This window comes from Dreissena polymorpha, chromosome 5 (genome assembly GCF_020536995.1).
Source record: "Dreissena polymorpha isolate Duluth1 chromosome 5, UMN_Dpol_1.0, whole genome shotgun sequence".
In the NCBI taxonomy this organism is placed as follows: Eukaryota; Metazoa; Mollusca; class Bivalvia; order Myida; family Dreissenidae; genus Dreissena; species Dreissena polymorpha.
This window is the reverse complement of record NC_068359.1, coordinates 81,855,164-81,876,397: the sequence shown is the minus strand read 5'-3', so window position 1 is coordinate 81,876,397 and position 21,234 is coordinate 81,855,164. Positions and strand designations below refer to the sequence as shown.

Genomic DNA, 21,234 nt, shown 5'->3' with positions numbered 1-21,234 from the left:
ACTACATACATGTATGTGAAATGCTCTTGAGTTCGTTTCCTGGGCCTAGAACCAGTACTTGGGTGTCTCTTGGAGATTTCTTAATAATGCTCCCACACTGGGGATCAAACCAGTGACCTCCAGATCATTAGAGGGCACCACATCCATTACACATCAGCGACCTTTAATTAGTAAATTACTTTAGTATTGCAGCATTATATAATATAATGTTGCTACATAATTTTGGAAAATAATTAATGTGCAGTACTAAATAAATCTAAATGCATACAATTTTAATTGTGTATATTGTGTGATTATTAGTTACAAATTCACTTTTTACAGGTATACTGGATTATGAAAGACTTTTTACATAAAATTGACAACTCATCTCCCCAACGATACTTTGTGTGGCTCATTCTCAGAACAAACCCATAGTCAGTGAGAAAACTACAGTGTAAAAAGACCACTTGATTGTGACAATTATGGCTGACCAAGCAAATGTTATCATTTAAAATAAAGAAAACTTATGGAACGCCTTGACTGTCTTATAATACCAAAACTTGTGATATTACGTCAATCTGACTCTGCATGAATGCCTGTAACCATTATATATATGCATAATCACAATATATAAATACATAATTTGAATATATACAGATAAAACTTTAATATATAAAGATATAATTTTCTTATATATAGATAAAATGTAAAATTATACAGATATTAATGTATTATACACAGATAATCTTCCATTATATAAAGGTATTTCTTCTTTATATGAAGGCAAAATATCTTTATATGAATGCCTGAAACCATTATATATATGCATAATCACAATATATAAATACATAATTTGAATATATACAGATAAAGCATTAATATATAAAAATATAATAATCTTCCATTATATAAAGGCATTCCTTCTTTATATGAAGGCAAAAGATCTTTATATGAATGCCTGTAACCTTTATATATATGCATAATCACAATATATAAATACATAATTTGAATATACACAGATAAAGCATTAATATATAAAGATATAATAAACTTCCATAATATAAAGGCATTACTTCTTTATATAAAGGCAAAAGACCTTTATATAAACATAAATCGTAATTATATAAACACATATCGTCTTTTTATGCAGATAAAATTTGAAAAATACGTTAAAAATCATTAACGATAACATTTTATATACGAAGCTTTTATTACACACGGAAGACAATTTGTTCTGCATCATTTTACAACAATGGATATGGATTTGATACTTGAGCGACTTGGAGTGGAAGAAGGAGTGATACGGCGCTTCAGACAGGAGAAGATAACACCGGACATCATATCACTTATGTCACTGTACGACTTTAATTGCTTGGGTGTAAATGACAAAACAACTATCATGAAATTGCGTGTTGAATGTGTTTGTTACCGGAGTAATCCGTGGGCACATAATAATGATAGTACACGGTGTCGGAATATACGTTTTGAAATTTCAAGTATCATGATTGAAACATTGTTCGAAGCCGGATATTCAGTGAAGGACACTAGTATTGCACTTGGGGTTTCTGAAAGTACCTTATTCCGGAAGATGGGTCAATTTGGCTTGTCAAAGCTCGCATTTACAGAAATTGATGAAGAAGAACTAAACATTGTTGTTGCCACGACCATCACTGAATTTCCTAGGTGTGGAGAAGAAATGCTGCGAAAAGTTTTACTTCAAAAAGGAATTAAGGTACCATGATTTTACTATGCATAACTAGATCTTTTTATAATTGAAGGCGTATACGGTACATTGTTGATTGATTTTAGTAGACAGTCTATAAATAAACAGATACATTTGTCCGTGCAGATTCCAATAAAGTATTGTCAAACAATTGAAAACTAACTAAATTGTTAAGACTAGTTTTAGAGTACAGTTTGATTTGTGCCAAACAATCATACCTGAAACGGCTATCGCTTTAATCTATTAAAAATAAGAATTTTGTAAGATTTTTTTCATAGAAAATTCTATTGTTTATAAGGCACTTGGCTAAATGTTGAAGTAAATTAAAGCATATTCATTTTTGCATAAAACCAACATAAAGTATTATTTCTTATACAGGTTCAACGTTTCAGGCTTCGTCAGTGTCTGAAACACCTAGACGAAGATGGAATTCGTGCACGAAAAAGAAGGCGATTACGACGTCGCATTTACAAAGTTTCAGCTCCAAATTGTTTATGGCACATTGACAGCAACCATAAATTAATTCGATGGCATTTTGTTATAATAGGCGGCATTGATGGTTTCAGTCGTTTAGTTACATATCTTAGATGCACGGACAACAACAAAGCGGAGACGGTTTTGCATTGCATCAGAGATGGTGTTTCGAAATTTAGAGTTCCTGACCGGGTCAGATCAGATCAAGGCCGTGAAAATATGAAGGTTGCCGACTTCATGATAAATGCTCGCGGGACAGGACGTGGAAGTATGCTCACTGGTAAAAGTACACACAATCAACGTATTGAACGATTGTGGAGGGACGTGTATGACGGAGTCTTGAGTTATTTTTATGACTTATTTTACTTTTTAGAGGACAATGGCCGGCTTGACATTTTAAATGAAATAGACTTGTTTGCACTTCATTACGTATTTATTTCAAAGATAAATGAAAGGTTAAACACCTGGCAAGGTGCATGGAATCACCATCGAATACGAACAGTGAACTCAACACCAATGCGGCTTTACAAGGCCGGTATGATGGACAACCCATCAGCACATGTTGATGATATTCTTCCAAACACTCGTACAGAATCTTCGTCTGATGAGGATATGGAGTCCCTGGACAACAGGCCAGTATTATCATCTCTTCAAATTAGTGTTGAAGAAAACCGGATGCGACGGCTCCACGAGCTATGTCCTCAAAACTGGAGGTCAAACAATCACGGCATAGACATCTTTTTGACAGCTAAACAGATATTAAGTGAATGACAACACAATTGATTGCTCGATTTTTACAAGCTGCTTTATGATTTCCAAGCGAAGTTTAAGGGGCCTGTTCATAGACGTTTAACCTTTGCAGAAAGTGTTTTCGTGACATCTATACCAACATACGTTTCAATTATCAAAGCAATTTATTTAGTCCCCGATATGTAAATTGACTTAATTAAATCTACTAAAACGCAAGTATTCATTTTTATAATATTTTGTACTTAATTAATATGGTTATTATAGTGTATTAAAATCTATACTTCAAGATACAAATGCACTTCCTTCATTTGCGCTATCAACGTAACATTTTCATTTTCAATATTAATTGAGAATGAGCAATTTTATGATGACGGAGGTGCAAATTCAGCATACTCCGCCTGCACATTATTTTTATCACATGCTATACCTTGCTTCCCCATATTATACAGCCATTACGAATAGTTTTATAATAAACATGTGTAATATACCTTTAAGCGTTTTTATTGGCTAGTTTTCATTAAACTGACCACGTGATAATACGGAATATTACGCTAGTCAATTGTTTCAATTGTTCCGCCCCAGAGACATGCCTGTTCGTCCGTCGGAACTGACATTTACCCAGCACACTTCAATGTATGTGACCTACTTTTCGCCACTAATGTATACCTCAAGGTTGCACCATTTGATGACTAACAAGCATAACAAAAATAATCATATTTATGGTTTGTTACATTCATTTCCTCGTTTATGAACTACTGTAGGTCAAGAGGGTTGATGTGAATGAGGAAATACGGTGTTATTTTTGTCAACACCATTTCAATCATATAACGGAGTTCAGCTGCTTCTTAGTGCAACAAGCAAATTCGTTGAATTGATATCCCCCGCCAAATAAGAGCTTTGTCACAGAAAAAAGCTTTTTTCAAGATACAAAGGGCCATAACTCTGTTATTAACAGATGGTGTACAATGCCATTTGGCTTGCATCATCCTCTTATTTATATATATACTCATACCAAGTTTCAAAGAAATCCGTCAAAGCACTTCCAAGATATGGCTCTGAACACACAAGTGCCGGACGGACGGATGGATGGACGGACAACGCCAAAACAATATCCCTCCACCTTTGGCGGGGGATAACAACTATGGCAAGTTTCATGGCTCTGGCTCATGTGTTAATGGAGATAAAGCTCTAAGCTTATAGTAAAAAGCATTTTTTCAAGATACCAAGGGGCATAACTCCGTTATTAACAGATGGTGTACAGTGCCATTTGGCGTGCATCATCCTCTTATCCATATATATACTCATACCAAGTTACAATGAAATCCACCAAAGCACTTCCAAGATATGGCTCCGGACACAAAAGTGCCTATAGTAAAAAGCATTTTTTCAAGATACAAAGGGCCATAACTCCGTTATTAACAGATGGTGTATAATGCCATTTGGCGTGCATCATCCTCTTATCCATATATATACTCATACCAAGTTTCAATGAAATCCAACAAAGCACTTCCAAGATATGGCTCTGAACACAAAAGTGCCGGACGGACAGCCGGAAGGAAGGATGGACGGACAACGCCAAAACAATATCCCTCCGCCTCTGGCGGGGGATAATAAGTTAATGTACTTATTACTCCTCAAAACAGTAAACATTACTAACATGTCGGTTGATAAAGTAACCATTCTGCTGTCATAAGTTAAATAGCTTATGATGGCAGGGATTTGAAATGAGCTTTGCTTGGAACAAGGTTGAGTACAAGAGTGTTAACAAGCCCGTCCACATAACCCAGTCAATTTGAGCTAATGACCTAGTTTATGACCCCCATGACCAAGTTTTACACTCAGCCGAGATATTGGGATATATGTTCCAGCAAAGTTCCATGGAGGCAAAAGTGTGTCATTGAGATCTAGAGTGGACAGAAGCTAATACGTTTACATACATGCTGGACATAATTAAGGCAACAACACAAGCGTTTCATGAGCATACTTTGCTCAGGTTATTTTATTTACTTTCAATTACAAATAAAACAAATTTTCTTAAATAAAACAAAACATACATGGAAAACAACTAAAATATAGGAATCAAAACAGTAATAAAGCACTTTCATTTAAAAATCTTTGGCTCCATTGTTAACAAAGTTATCTCCTATCTCTATATTTATTTGAAAAAATAAAACTAAATATAAAATTACTAAGAAATAATCCCCAATGATATTTACTGGCTCAAGAAAAGTTGCTGTATATAAATAATTTAGCAAAAAACCTACACTAATGCAATAAAAAATAAAGAAATATGATACATTATTTCAATCACTCTATTATGTATTTACAGTTGGTCAATTGAGATTATTTTGAATTTGTAAATAAAAGTTTCATGCAGCTTATCATTTTGTTTTCATATCTAGTTACAAGAACATAACAATAACACATAGAACTACTTACATAGCATGTACTGTGTTCACATACAAACACACAGTATGAACATGAAGAAAACAGCATAATCAAACATACCTGCACAAACTATTCCCACTGTACATACAGGAATCGAGCAAGATTCAAGAAGAACAAGCAAATTCGTAGAATTGATATCCCCCGCAACATATATTTTGTTCAAGGATGGGTGCAAATCGGACGGATGACGTACTACTATACAAAGGGCCATTACTCCATTATTAACAGATGTTGTACAATGCCATTTGGCGTGCATCATCGTCTTATCCATATATATACTCATACCAAGTTTCAATGAAATCCGCCAAAGCACTTCCAAGAGATGGCTCCGGACACAAAAGTGCCTATAGTAAAAAGCATTTTTTCAAGATACAAAGGGCTATAACTCCGTTATTAACAGATGTTGTGCAATGCCATATGGCGTGCATCATCGTCTTATCCATATATATACTCATACCAAGTTTCAATGAAATCCGCCAAAGCACTTCCAAGATATGGCTCCGGACACAAAAGTGCCTATAGTAAAAAGCATTTTTTCAAGATACAAAGGGCTATAACTCCGTTATTAACAGATGGTGTACAATGCCATTTGGCGTGCATCATCGTCTTATCCATATATATACTCATACCAAGTTTTAATGAAATCCGCCAAAGCACTTCCAAGATATTGCTCCGGACACAAGTGTTCCGGACGGACGGACAGACAACGCCAAAACAATATCCCTCCGCCTCTGGCGGGGGATAATTACATATCTCATGCTGGCTGTCTATAATTTCCTTGGGCATTTTCATTTTGCTTCTAAATGAAGTAACACAGACTAACCTCAAATAACTAAACATTTAATAAGATTCTCAATTACATGAACGCAGCTCGTGTGCATACTTTCACAAAGTTGTACAAAAGAAATATCACATGAAGTCATTCAAACGGACACGGGCAACATGTTATTGCTAGAACTATACCTTTAGCTCATTAATTACGTCTTTACCTGCACCATATGGTCTTGTCTCAAAAGATTGCCATTCATGCTAAGCAATTACAAGTACAAGTCGCTGTCACAGACCACAAAGGTTATGCTCCCTGAATGTGCTTTGTCTCTAATTTTGGCAATACACCTACAACAGTGGCTGAAAAATGGAACATGTGTAAGGCTCAGAGAACTTGCGCTTAACAACATGTAATAACATAGGACAATAACTCAGACAAGAAGAACTAACTAATTCCCCTACATGCCACATTGACACTGAATATTTAACCCGTTGTTTTCACAAAGTAAGAGAAACTAATTTTATTTTATTTTAAAGAATAATTTATTATCATGCAAGTGTGACCTTGACCTTGGAGATATCGGTGTTGGTCTTTCACCTGACATACTGTTCAATGATGGTGAACAAATGCACTGAGTCATTCACAAATCTCACAAGGAATGACATAGTTATGGCCCAGACAAGGTCAGTTTATGGCCATATATGACCTTTGAACTGAAAATGTGACCTTGACCTTGGTGATATGGACAGAATTTTTTCGCATCACACACCGTGTAATGATGGTGAACAAACCTGCCAGATGATTTAAAAATCTCACAACAAATGACATAGTTATGGCCCAGAAAAACTCGTCTATGGGCATATTGACCTTCCAACTCAAAGTGTGTCCGTGAACTTGGAGATATTGACATACTTCTTTTGCATGATGCACCGTCCCATAATGGTGCACAAATTAACCAAGTCATTTTAAAATATTACGATTAATGACAAAGTTATGGTCCGGACAAAGTTTTGGGACAGACAGACAAAGTGATTCCTATATAGCCCCCCCCCCCCCCACCAATGGTAGTGGGGGTAAAACAGATGAGATTTTTTAAAGTTTTTCCTTTCGCTTGCCATGGCAACAAGAGCCAGAGTTATTCATGGAATGCTTTTGTTTGAAAAACTTTAAAAGAGCTTCATGCAAGGAACATTCTTGCCAAGTTTAATTAATATTGGACCAGCTGGTAAGGAGGAGATGTCGTTTAAGTAAATAGGTTGACACAAGATACAGGACGACCAACAAAGACAGGTCACAATAGCTCATAAGTAACAATTTGTGAAAAAAAACTTTTAAACAATGAAAAAGATATCACAAAAATATGACAAAAACATGGGGTTACATACCATTAGGAACAAAACCAAATGACACGTCATTTTTATGATTTTGATTTGGGGAAATGGTCAAAATGTTAAATATGAGGAAAAGTTACCACTGAGGAGATAATATGGTTTTTAAAAGTAAATTTGAAGGTAAACAGCATAGTTTTTCTTGGGTAAAAGGGTCAATATACTTTGCTGCTGCAAAAGAAGGAAACAAGCCCAGACAACACTTAAATGAACATCACATTTACAATGTAAACAAGCAAAATGTATTGCATGTAAATAAGACATAATTAACAACATGCTAATAAGCAAATTCAAAGAATTGATATACTTTACACATTGTGTACACTACAATACAGTAAAATTTGTAAATGTTCATGGAAAAAAGGCTTATTTTCATGCTCAACCAACAATGAACCTATCATTAAAAAAAACATTATTACAAAATTACATGAAGATTAGACATCAAATTTGACCTCTAGTGTTCACATGGTTTTTCTTTTTTGACCTAGTGTTTGACATCTTAATGACCCAATTTCAAACCGAGTCCAGATATCATTGGGACTAATTATCTGACCAAGTTTCATTTAGATCGGACAAAAATGTAGACTCTAGCGTTCACATGGCATATATTGACGATGCACAAAAAAAAAAGGACTATATGCACAAAAAACAAAGGACTATCACATAAGCTCTACATAGGGGCTATAAGGCTCAGGAGAGGTAATAATGTTATGGGGACAAATGTGCTGACCAAGTTTCAAGATTGCAAAAAAAGGTTGGCCTCTTGAGGGTTCACAAAGTAAATGTTGATTACACCAATATAACTCACATACTACATTCAAAACATTTTTTACTACATACATATACACAACTAGAGCTTTGTCACAGACGTGACATATACCCCAAAATGCTGCAGTGACATTGAATATTTTGCACGCTGTCTTCACAAAACAAGAGAAGCTAATTTATGGCGATTTGGAAGAATGATTATGCCATTGTCTTTTATGGCCATTTTGACCTTTGAACTCTTGAATTCTTTTGCATGACATGCCGTCCAATGACTGTGAACAAAATTAATGTAGGGAGTCATTTTCAAATCTTACAATGAATGACATAGTTATGGCATGGACAAGCTCATTTATGGCCTTTTTTGAATTTTGAACTCCAAGAGTGACCTTGACATCGGAGATATCGACTTAATTCTTTTGCATGACACACTGTCCACTTATGGTGAACAAATGTACCAAGTCATTTTAAAATCTAATGATAAATGATATGGTTATGAACTTATGGTCCAGACAAACTTTCAGTTTAAAACGCAGTTAGTGACCTGTGACCTAGTTTTTGACCCGGCATGACCCATATTCAAACTTGACCTTGACAACATCTAGATACAACTTCTGACCAAGTTTGGTGAAGATCAGATGAAATTTTTGGGACAGACAGACCGACCGACTTGACCTTTGAATTCAAAGTGTAACCTTGACCTTGGAGACATTGACGTCCTTCTATTGCATGACACACCGTCCTATGATGGTGAACAAATGTACCAAGTGATTTTGAAATCTAATGATAAATGACATGGTTATGGTCCGGACAAACTTTCGGTTTAAAACGCAGTAAGTGACCCGTGACCTAGTTTTTGACCTGGCATGACCCATATTCAAACTTGACCTAGACATCATCTAGATACAACTTGTGACCAAGTTTGGTGAAGATTGGATGAAAATTTGTGACAGCCCGACTGACCGACAGAGTGACTCCTATATAGCCTCTATTACCAATGGTAATGGGGGTATAATTATATGTGAATGTCATTTTTTATTCTAAACCAAAGAATGTGTTACAAAATGCTAGATCAAACAAATTGAACAGTTCCTCTTGCAGTGGTAGTGGATTACTTTCATCTGGCAATGATAAATTCATTCTGTTTATGCAGGTATTTGCAGTGGGCAGGAAATTAGCACTTTCCATAAATTGAATGGAAGGCTGAAGAGCAAAGCCCAAGGCAGGTTCCTCCTCTGTACCAGTGGCAAACCTTAATATGCTCCCAAGATTTACAGCACCTCGTCTTCCACCTGAAGATATACATAATACTAAAATAATTTGGTAAATGTTAAACTGTTTATACACACTTACCACTCTGCAAGTGGCAATATTAAGGATATATCAACTTTTACAATCATGTGTGTGTGTGGGGGGGGGGGGATTTTGATGTGAAATAACTTTTTAGGAATGATTTATGAAATTTTAAATTTTCATAATAATACTTACCTTGAAAATTTAATGGAATAAGCTAACATACTTAAAACATCCAACATGCTTTAAAGATCAACGGACCCGATTAAAAAATCCTGAAATACACCAATATTATGCGAGATTATAACGTTTAAATGCATTTCCATATCATAATTCGATTAAAACCATCGTATTCAGCGAGTATACAGCCGATAACTATGCCGATTTTTCGCACTTCGTGATCGAGTCGACATTTTTGTTTCAACCAGAAGTGACGTATGAGTTAACCACTTGCAACGAGTTCATAACAAAGGAAACGGTATCAGCTTTTGTCTTTTAAAAGTTCGTCATATAACGTGTTTTTATTTTTCATAGTACACATCCACAGGACATCGCATCTTGACTGTTTAAGTATTTAATTATAATTTAATCAGGCAAATATAATTGACACATTGAAAAGATATAATTATTCCCTGAAACTGATCGACGTACGAATGCCAGTCCAAATTTACTAACCGTTCAAGTTCAACACTTCAACAACGTACTAGTTGAAATAAATAATGTTGATTTGAAATGAATAATTCTTACGTAAATGGTCGTGTCATTTAATACTAAATGACCGAGAATAGATGTTTTATTTATTTTGCTAGTATCCTGACATGGCCATTTTGTTGAAACCCGATGTGTTCCCTGCACACGATTTTTTATTTATGGTAAATTGATCTCATTTATGTCGACATTCACTTCAAAGTTTGAATGATCTCATTTCTGTTGTTTTTTAATAAATATTTTTTAATAATAAGTCTTGATTTTATATAAATATGACGCAATTGAATTTTTCTAAACTCTCCACGAGCGAGGTGACTTAATATTATAAATGAGAAATAGCATGTCAAACTTTTACTCTCGATGTTTTTGAAATGGAGAAAACATTCCAACACAACAATATATATGTAGCTTACAAGTTTATTGCAACATCTAAAAATATAAATTACCACAGACACAACAACAGAACAACTTGTAACCTGACGACAAGTTTTAGAAAACTGGACGGAATAAGTAAATGAGCTTTACTAGCACAATGTTGCAATACAACTTGTCATGGAGTCATATTAAGTACCTTTAACAAAATGACTTCTAAAACATCTTTTACAGACCAATACTATCACACAAAAAACACTACATGGTCCCAACATTTAAAAATAAAGGTGTTGACATTAACATTTTTATACTAACAGTATAGCACACAATGGGAAAACTATTATTACAGCATATTTGTCAAAATAATACATTCACATTTTTCAAAAAAATAATTGTAGTTGCTATGTTAATTTGAAACAATACGTGATCAGTGCTTCAGCTAGGTTCTAATTTGTCAAAAGGGCACATTCGTAGACATTGTCATATAAAACTTGGGGCATATCATGTTTTCACGTCGAGTCTGCACAGTCTTATCAGGGACACAGGCTAATATGGGACGAGATATTTTGCGCACGCTTTGTCCCATCTTTCCAGCGCGAGGATTTTTTTAATTAATTACAAACATATATGGCACAGGCTAATCTGGGATGACACCTTACGCACGTACACTAAACCCAGCTGGAGCAATACATGACAAATGGCATGCCAAGTTGTTTCCAATTACTGTAATTAATTAAACCTAGAGCGGTGCAACTGCACTGCTTCATTCTTTAAAATTTTCTTCGCAGATGATGCTAATGGTGGTGGAGAGAACAGAATGGAAGAAGATGCCTGCTTAGCAATCCGGGTGCTCTTGAACTGTTGTTTTAATTGCAGCAATTCAACCATGAGCTCTGTGACATAATCTGAAAAAAGCATCAACAATTTATTTTTTACTACTTGGTTAAACTATGCACATTGAACAAATAAATAAAAATACACATATTATGCATAAAAAACAACAACAGTCAACTTAGTCAGTTTCACTGTTAGGTTTTTGTATATTATATATTAGAATGCCAATTTTCTATTTAGCTTAGAAGGACCATTACCATAATTGCAGGCCTCTTTGACAGGTTTCACGACATGGTGTCCCGCCTTGTACTTTGGATACGAAATCCTGTAGCGCTTTTCGCCGTTCTTCTTCTCTGCATGTTTCCTGTGCGCATTAGAAACGGAATGCAGGGCTGCCAGATGCAATCTGGATTACAAAAAATAGCCTTTAATCACAAATTATATCAACAATTACTATTTCATATAACAACAAGGCTTGTCACCATAGGATGACATATGCCCCCTTTTTCCAAATTTGTCTAAACCTAAACGCAAAGTGTTTTTCCACATTTTTCGAAACCTAAACGCAAAGTGTGACGGAATTTCAGACAGACAGTGCGATCACTATATGCCCACCTTCACGGGCATAAAAAGAAACTAAAATCATTTTCACAACTAATGCATATTTATTATGGACATATGCTCATGGGCACTTGATGGTTTATGAACTGCAAATGACAATGTTTATTAGTCAACTAGGATATTAATTTTACTCGAATTAAAGATCATATTTTTGGTTGTTAGAATTTCGGCAACCAATGCCGAATGTAAAAAAACCCAAACCGCATCATAATCAAATGTTGTTCTCATTAAACTTGCACAAATATTTACCAATCGTGTAGGAAATAAACTAATTTTTGCCTTAAAGTTGTAGTTTTATAAATTATTACCACTGGACTATGAAAGACAAAAACAACATGCCTGCGCTAGCTCTTCTGTAGATATTATATTAATCGATCACAATTCATACCTCTGTTTCATTGCTGCGTATGAAAAGCAGACAAATTTTGGCGCAAATTGGCAGACCACCTTGTGTTGAGCCTCCAGCATCGAGGTCTGTTCAGCTGGTGACAGCATGCGAATGTCAGAGAGAAGACGCTTGCTTCCGATGACCAACAGTAATTCCTTGTGCGCCTTCGAGCCTAAAGACAAGTAATAGTCCAACTTTCATGGCAACACATGTCATTGAACAAAATTTCATAATCATTTCATTTACATTAATCGGATGTTAAATATATAATCCGATAAATGTAAATGAAACAAGGGTTGTTTGTAAAACATGCATGCCCCCTATATGGGCTGTCCGTTGTAGTGGCAGCCATTGTGTGAATAAGTTTTTTGTCACTGAGACCTTGACCTTTGACCTAGTGACCTGAAAATCAATAGGGGTCATCTGCGAGTCACGATCAATGTACCTATAAAGTGTCATGATCCTAGGCAAAAGCGTTCTTGAGTTATCATCCGAAAATCATTTAACTATTTCGGGTCACCGTGACCTTGACCTTTGACCTTGTGACCTCAAAATCAATAGGGGTCATCTGCGAGTCATGATCAATCTACCTATGACGTTTCATGATCCTAGGCATATGCGTCCTTGAGTTATCATCCGAAAACCATTTTACTATTTCGGGTCACCATAACCTTGACCTAGTGACCTCAAAATCAATAGGGGTCATCTGCGAGTCGTTATCAATCTACCCATTAAGTTTCATGATCCTAGGCGTATGCGTTCTTGAGTTATCATCCGGAAACCATTTTACTATTTGGGGTCACCGTGACCTTGACCTTTGACCTAGTGACCTCAAAATCAATAGGGGTCAACTGCAAGTCATGATGTGTTCTAAAAACACTGTATTATGTGAATTGAGAATAAGACATCAAACAGGGAATGGACACCATTTTGGTGATTTTCTCAAACAAAACTATTCATTTCATGATCTACATTTATTTTTGCAATATAGTATTAGTATCTTTAATTAAAGCTTTATACCGGTAAGCAATTTTCCATGACTATTTCATTAAAAATGGTTGTGTCCATGCGCAGCATTATTATAGCTCATTTCATGAGGATTTGTTTTTTAATTAATAAAAAAATCAAGTTTTGAAGAAATCTATTTAAATGATGCCAGTATTTATGCAAGTATCTGTTTTAAATATAATTTGTCAAACTAAATAAATACAATATATAAAAAAAATATCCCAATTAAAATAATACAGTGTTTAAATTAAAAGAAAGCATAAAGACAAGAGACAAGAATAAAAGTGTAGATTGTTGTTCTTAATTAAAATGTTATTTATATTTTTTGCTGTTGTTCAAAATTAAAATGTTATTTATATTTTTTGCAATTTATTTCCTATTCTATTTATAAATACTGTTCTATCTACTAGTGCAGTATGTTGTATATTCAGTTGTTATGATTACTGCAGTCTGATAATCTGCTTGTTTTATTACTGTCTGTGCCAAATACAATTGATAACAGTAGATCACTGATAACAATACTTGACTTTACAGAAACAAAGAGGACCATCTATTTTATGACACCAGCTTGATATATGGCAGCTGTAGGGTGGTAATACACCACATTCTGCCAACTTGGTGCCTTGTTGGCATGGTGATTTGCAAAAATTCAGCTAGTTTAGTGACCAACTTATTTTGTACAGAAACCACCTAATTGAAGCAACTTTATAAATAAAATATAAAAATGATAACCCGAAAAAAGCCTATTTAATTTTACACATATTATAATGCTGTCATTTATTTTCTACAAGATTTGTAACACAAAATTGTAAAATAAAGTAAACTTTGTATTCATAATAGTAAAACTACATGTTTTTCTTTTTTCCACTTCAGAAATTAATCAAACAACACATCTTTAGTACATTGAATGCTATAATGAAATCTCAAAATGGCTAAAGCCCATAAGGAGCAAAATGAGTTTATTACACTGAAAACTGTTTCCAATGCAATTAATGCATGTAACAATATTAATTTGAAAATATAACATTTATTCAGTCTTAAATTATAAGCCAGACATCCCAGGTCTGGTAAGATTTTATTTGGGCTTCTAGAAATTAATAATTTATATAGTCAGGCTATTGGATTTTTCTCCTGTTTCTAATATAGAACAATGATTTTGGCTAAATATATTACCCTGAAGACTGAAATTGAACTGATATTTAAATTATCATGGCACTACCAGTAGCCTAAATAGCCATCAGCTACTAAGTACTAGAATCAGTTGCTGTTCAATTTATGAAAACACAAAAAAATCAAGATGCATTTTATGATTCACACTACATGAAGAATAAATGGTATATAAGTAATAAAACACCTGTCGGCTACTAATTCAAATTTCTTTTTTATTCTTTTAACAGTTAAATGGCACACTATTTCTAACTTATCATCTCTTTTTTATCCCCACGCTTTTTAAAAAAAAGGTGGGGATATTGTGGTTATCTCCGCCGTCCGTCCGTCCGTCTGTCCGTCCGTCCTGGCCACTATCTCCTCCTACACTAAAAGCACTAGAACCTTAAAACTTACACACATGGTAGCTATGAGCATATGTGCGACCCTGCACTATTTGGAATTTTGATCTGACCCCTGGGTCAAAAGTTATAGCGGTTGGGGTGGGGCCGCGTCAGAAATTATCACTCATTTTTTTAGGTTATTTTACATTTACTTCTTTATTTCTACACCGATTCACTTCAAATTGATACTGGACCTCTCTTATGACAATACGGTCAATCTAAACCATGCATGGCCCCATTCCCAACCCTGGGGCGCCCCGCCCACGTAGGCCACACCCACCCAAAATTTCCATTTACTATAATTTTTTCATTTCTACACGGATTCACTTCAAATTGATACTGAACTTTTGTTATGACATTAGGGTCAATCTCAACTATGCATGGCCCCAATCCCAACCCTGGGGCGCCCGCCCACATAGGCCACACCCACCAAAAAATTCCATTTACTATAATTGTTTCATTTCTACACGGATTCACTTCAAATTGATACTGAACTTCTCTTATGACATTAGGGTCAATCTCAACTATGCATGGCCCCATAACCAACCCTGGGGCCCCGCCCACATAGACCACACCCACCCAAAATTGCCTTTACTATAATTTCTTCATTTCTACACCGATTCACTTCAAATTGATATTGAACTTCTCTTATGACAATACAGTCAATCTCAACTATGCATGGCCCCATTACCAACCCTGGGGCGCCCCGCCCACATAGACCACACCCACCCAAAATTGCCTTTTACTATAATTTCTTCATTTCTACACCGATTCACTTCAAATTGATACTGAACCTCTCTTATGACAATACGGTCAATCTCAACTATGCATGGCCCCATTACCAACCCTGGGGCCCCGCCCACATAGACCACACCCGCCCAAAATTGCCTTTTACTATAATTTCTTCATTTCTACACCGATTCACTTCAAATTGATACTGAACTTCTCTTATGACAATACGGTCAATCTCAACTATGCATGGCACAATTACCAACCCTGGGGCGCCCTGCCCACATATGTCACACCCACCCAAAATTGCCTTTTACTATAACTTCTTCATTTCTACACCAATTCACTTCTAATTGATGATGAACTTCTCTTATGACAATACGGTCAATCTCAGCTATGCATGGCCCCATTACCAACCCTGGGGCACACCTAGGTCAAACATTCGGTGTGGGGATACGCGTCGGCCTCTGCCGCGCCATTTCTAGTCTAAACCAGCATTAATACATTATTGGAAGTCTGAATGTATTTACTAAAAAGTCCTTGCGTTTTCACATTTTAAACAATAAAAAGATAAGCAACACATTATTAATTGAATTTTTGGTAAATAGGTAGAAAATATGGCTTGTCAGCAACTACTTTACATTAGAACTTGAGCTAAATTAACCGTGGTGGAAAACAGTAAGAGGTCACGGTGGTGTAGTGGATGCGGTGTCCGTCTAGCGATCGGGAGTTCCTGGGTTCGCTCCCTTCTCAGGGAGCTTTCTCATTATCTCCTCCATAGACACCAAGTACTGGTTCTTCCCAGGAAATGGACTCAACAGTGTCCACTGCTTGAAATGCTAATTGTGTCGACTAGCAGTATATTTAGATAGATACACATTTGTATTAAGATCGAAATGTGTCGATTTCAAACTGATGCCTGTCAAAACACTTACAATAAATAATTAGATCTTGCCGTACTGCCAAAGTCAGTTTGGTTACTAGCTGCCAACTATTCTAACTACATACAATGATTTTTAATTCAAAAGTATTTTTTACATTGTCAGTGTTTGAGCTTTTTGAAATAACATAGAACTTGTGGTATTAAGATGCATATCTGATCATTGACCTTATTAATTAAGTTCTTACCGTTTTGCGATTTCTCTTGGCAAAAGCACCATAGTTGTCACGTTTCCGTTTGGGGGCTCCTAACTCGTCTGGCCTTAGGGCTTTCGGCTGTAATGCCTTGAAGTTGTCCGTGTCAGGGAACAAAGTTGGCACTGCATCAGGATGCAGCGACAGTCTCATCCCAAAGCCCGCACTCGCCATCACACTCGGGGGGGGGGGGGGGGGGGGGGGGGGGGGGGGGGGGGGGGGGGTAAAGTCCACCACCTTTCCGTCGATAATCCTTCGTGAATTCACGGCTAGAATCCATTTCCGCTTAATACTTTCGTCCTTTGAGAAGCCGAAGAATCCTTTCTTCTCCGTTTGCTTTTCAGAACGAGCATTGCAGCCAAACGCTGCACAATGAACCATCTTATAAATCAGTGAATCCTCAATGTCATGTAGAAGTTCGACTCGTAATCAACACAAAAGAGATTATAAATTAAGTATATGCAAGTGAATGATCAACACAGTCTTGTAATCCTTGAAGTTTTGAGGGAAATTTGCATGCTTCAGTGCATACTGTACATAACATGGGAATATTCGTCATGCGCAGTGGTGCACACATACGTCATCGGGGTAAAATAGCGGCGGAAATTGCCGAACGCGTTACGGAAATTCCCGATCATCAAAATCATCGTTTTTTTAGCTCTAACTTTTTTTTTAAATTTTATTTTTTTACTTTGTTGTTATAATATGGTATTACTTTATAAAATATGAACAGTTAAGCAGATTTCTTCTGTTGACCTTTAACAGTATTTGAATGCTTGCTTTACAGAAATTATTCTATAATGTTTTGGGCAAAATTTTCGTTTAAAAGGTATGACATATAATGCATAAATATACTGTTGCACCAACAGACAGGGCAAAAACAATATGTCCCCCAGTATAGACTGGGGGAGGTTCAAGGTTTGATGAATCCGGAAGTCAACCAGTGAATAGTTTACACAGAAAATAATATGGCTGCCAAATAACATCACACACCAGTTTAAAATGCAGTTTAAGTATTGCCAGCAAATAAACACACCTTGCTGAACAATTAACAGGAGGGTATATATGGAGGCTTATAGTGGTACACAACTGAGACTATAAATAAAATGCACAAACAAGAGTAAAATAACAAAATAATCGTTAGAAGATCTGTGTAATATATATTACACAAGTAGTCATTTCGCTTGCAATTGGAGTGTTTAACTGCAATATAGCGATTGAAATACTAAGTACCAAATTATGCTCTCTGGTGATGACAATATCATTTAAGACAAGCATAGTTTGTACTAAAATATGCGTTGGACAAGACTACTTGGTTTCTAAAAGATGGACCTTTTTCAAATTAAACATAACCATTATGAACATTTGAACTCTTTAACTATGGTAATATACATGACCCTGCCTTTGTGAAGATGAACAAAATATCTTTTGACTGCTACTGTGCAATTGGGGGATAAATATAAACATTACCAAACACTGACAAGAGGATCAATTGACAATAGCCAGAGCTCCAGATAAGGATTTGTGAAATTAGTAACGGTACTGCCACTGACAGAAAGAAAAGGAGTAACGCTTTAAATCAATTAGTACCTGTACTACCATATCCAAAAATACAGGTAGTACTGTACTACCCGTGTTCTTGGATATTGAAGGGTGCATAACTGACTTTACAGAAACATTTGCAGCAATTATAATTAATATATGTAGTTCTTAAACAGTTACTGTATTAGGTTTTCCATTCTGAATTATGATGCAAACCCAACTTCACATTAAAACTCATGACTAATACTATTTCTTCATTTTTCTTGACAAGAAAACACAAGCCAACTAGTAAGCTAAGTAAATGAACACTTATTTCACTGTCTCATCCGTTTCCCATCGTGTTTTCTAACGTTTTAAGCCATCGATGCAATCAAATCGTTTAATATCGGGGCGACAATGTCTTTTTCTGGGTTTACAGATTTAATGTCAGGATGGTTAGACGACACCGTATGTAGTCATTATTTGACAACAAAGTGTTGTTCTGAACCGCTTTCGGTTAAGCCGGCATTCCATTGCGCGCAGACATATTGTTTTTGACGGACTTACAAGTTACAGGAAATCACGCAACAGAATAGACAATAATATATGAACCCAGTCTACAACTTTTTGGTAATTTAAATTAACGAAAAAAGCCGTTAGGTTAGAGACCAACAAATCACGCCGCGCTGACGCAGACGAATCGGTACGGCCAGATTTTGTTCGTAAATGCGTAAATGGATATTAAAGTCGTAATTGTACGTCCAGTTTATAAAAATTAATGCGTAAATCTTCATGAAAAAAGGCGTTTTTACGGCTGTACGGCCCTTATCTGGAGCTCTGAATAGCGTTTGACAATCTTTTCCTTTGAAAAGTGGAGCTATTTAGACACAATTTAAGACTTAAGTGTATACAAAAAGGATGCATACCACAATTGAATGTATAAACACTTAATGGAACTTACTTGCAGCTTCACGCATGTATTTGATGAACAACGTGTATGTGGAATTCTCTCTCTGTCTTCTGTTTGACCCTTCAGCACTAAACTGTGGGTTCAATAGGTGTGTCAACATCTTCACCGTTAAAGGATTCGACTGTTGAGGTGTGAACAGGTGAATAACAGCTGGCAGTTCTTGAACAAGCTGAAAACGAAGGTTCAACAAAATCTTGCTGTTCAAAAACTTAAACTCAAACTGCAATTTCTATTGCAACTATACAGGATTTTAATGGATATACACATTCCAAAAACAAGATAGCCATAATATCCCTTAATCGCTCACGATAGAGTGATTGTTTTAAAATATAAAATTAATGTGCTCATAAGAATGGATTTGACTTTGTTATATTAAGATACATGAAATTAACTACATTCAATTTGTAGACCCAGAATCTGATAATGTCAAGAGTTATATATTCTGGTCATATTAGTCACATGGGTTCAAAACTTTGCCCTCTATTGTGTTAAAGATTTTGTAAAACAAGAAAGAAGGCAACTCAACTGATGGATATGATTTGCAATATTTAAATGCTGGACATTGGCCAAATGCTTTTGTATGCTATTGGTAAAAAAAGTTATACTGCATGGTACATCATGATAATAATGTACAACTAGAGCTTTGTCACAGACCAGACGAATACCCCCATATGCCACACTGACACAGAATATTCCGCATGTTGTCTTCACAAAAAAAGAAAAGCTTATCCCACCAAGTTTCATGTTAACAGGTCAAACCAAACTCAAGTTATTGAGCGGAAACCATGATACGGATCAACTCTCTTTACTTAAGTCACAGTGACCTTGACCCCAAAAGCAGTCTGAGGCAAGGTCTCGTCAGCATCCTTTAAATCATGTTTCATTACGGTATCTAATATGAAATATAAATTTTTGATCAGAAACCATTTTTCTATTGTTAGCCACGGTGACCTTGACCTTAATTTGATTTACATTCACTGTACATGTATACACTCAAACAAGGACTGTGTGCAACACATTTGCCAGATTTCCGATCCGGGACATATGGCAGGTATGGGATTGCATTTGGATGAAATTAATATGCCAAGAATATCCTGTCGATTTAAGATGAATTTTTTTATTTTGCCATGTGTGTTTATTAATATTTTACATTTCAGAAAGATTTCAATTGTGTAGTCCTTTTTGTTAACCAGCATTTTTTTTCCTTCTTTAACTAGTACCGGGGAACGGTACCTTTCCCAAAGCCTACCGGAGGCTTCCCAATTTTAGCACCGGACTTTTCCCAATCTCCATATCTACCGTTCCCAACGATCCTCAGTGCCTTTCCCAATGGCCAGTGCCTTTTATGTTCGCTGAAAATATCTTTTGAAATCGCCGAGCCTTTCATTTTCGGTCCTTTATTTCATAACGTAGAAAGTAAACAAAACTTTTCAAAGCAGCGCAACTCTAACCGTCGTGTAAAATGTGACTGGTTTACATAATCGTGACGTGTGATTGATTTTTCCCGTGAAAGAATTTCATCGTTACATAAATCAGTCTTCCTTACATAAATAAACTTTATCAACACTAATTTTTATCAGCAATTTCATCAAAAAAAAATCTTAATTGGACATCATAATGAGTCAATTAACGCCAAATACTACCGGAAACGATTAAAGAAAGAAACAATTACCAGCTGTTAATAGAGTTTGAGCGATTGCTTTTAGTTAAATGTAACTTTGTGCCTGTGTCACTGTGAGGAGAGATTAGTTTGACTTTGATCTGATTATCACCTGTTTAGAATTAAACATATAATTTGATAATTCCTTAT

At 35.7% G+C, this 21,234-nt stretch overlaps 2 protein-coding genes across 3 annotated transcripts in view; both read right to left on the bottom strand.

Annotated features, from left to right (window-relative positions):
* LOC127881998 (H(+)/Cl(-) exchange transporter 7-like) overlaps window positions 1–21,234 on the bottom strand; it is a 147,161-nt gene that overhangs the window by 111,799 nt on the left and 14,128 nt on the right. The gene's annotated exons all lie outside the window — the stretch shown is intronic.
* On the bottom strand, window positions 10,725–17,128 carry LOC127882016 (uncharacterized). Its single transcript, XM_052430396.1, has 4 exons — window positions 16,928–17,128; window positions 12,513–12,684; window positions 11,761–11,909; window positions 10,725–11,574 (listed from the first exon to the last, which is right to left on the bottom strand). The coding sequence occupies exons 2-4, from the start codon at window positions 12,617–12,619 to the stop codon at window positions 11,399–11,401; spliced, it is 432 nt and encodes a 143-aa protein (XP_052286356.1). The 5' UTR covers window positions 12,620–12,684; window positions 16,928–17,128; the 3' UTR covers window positions 10,725–11,398.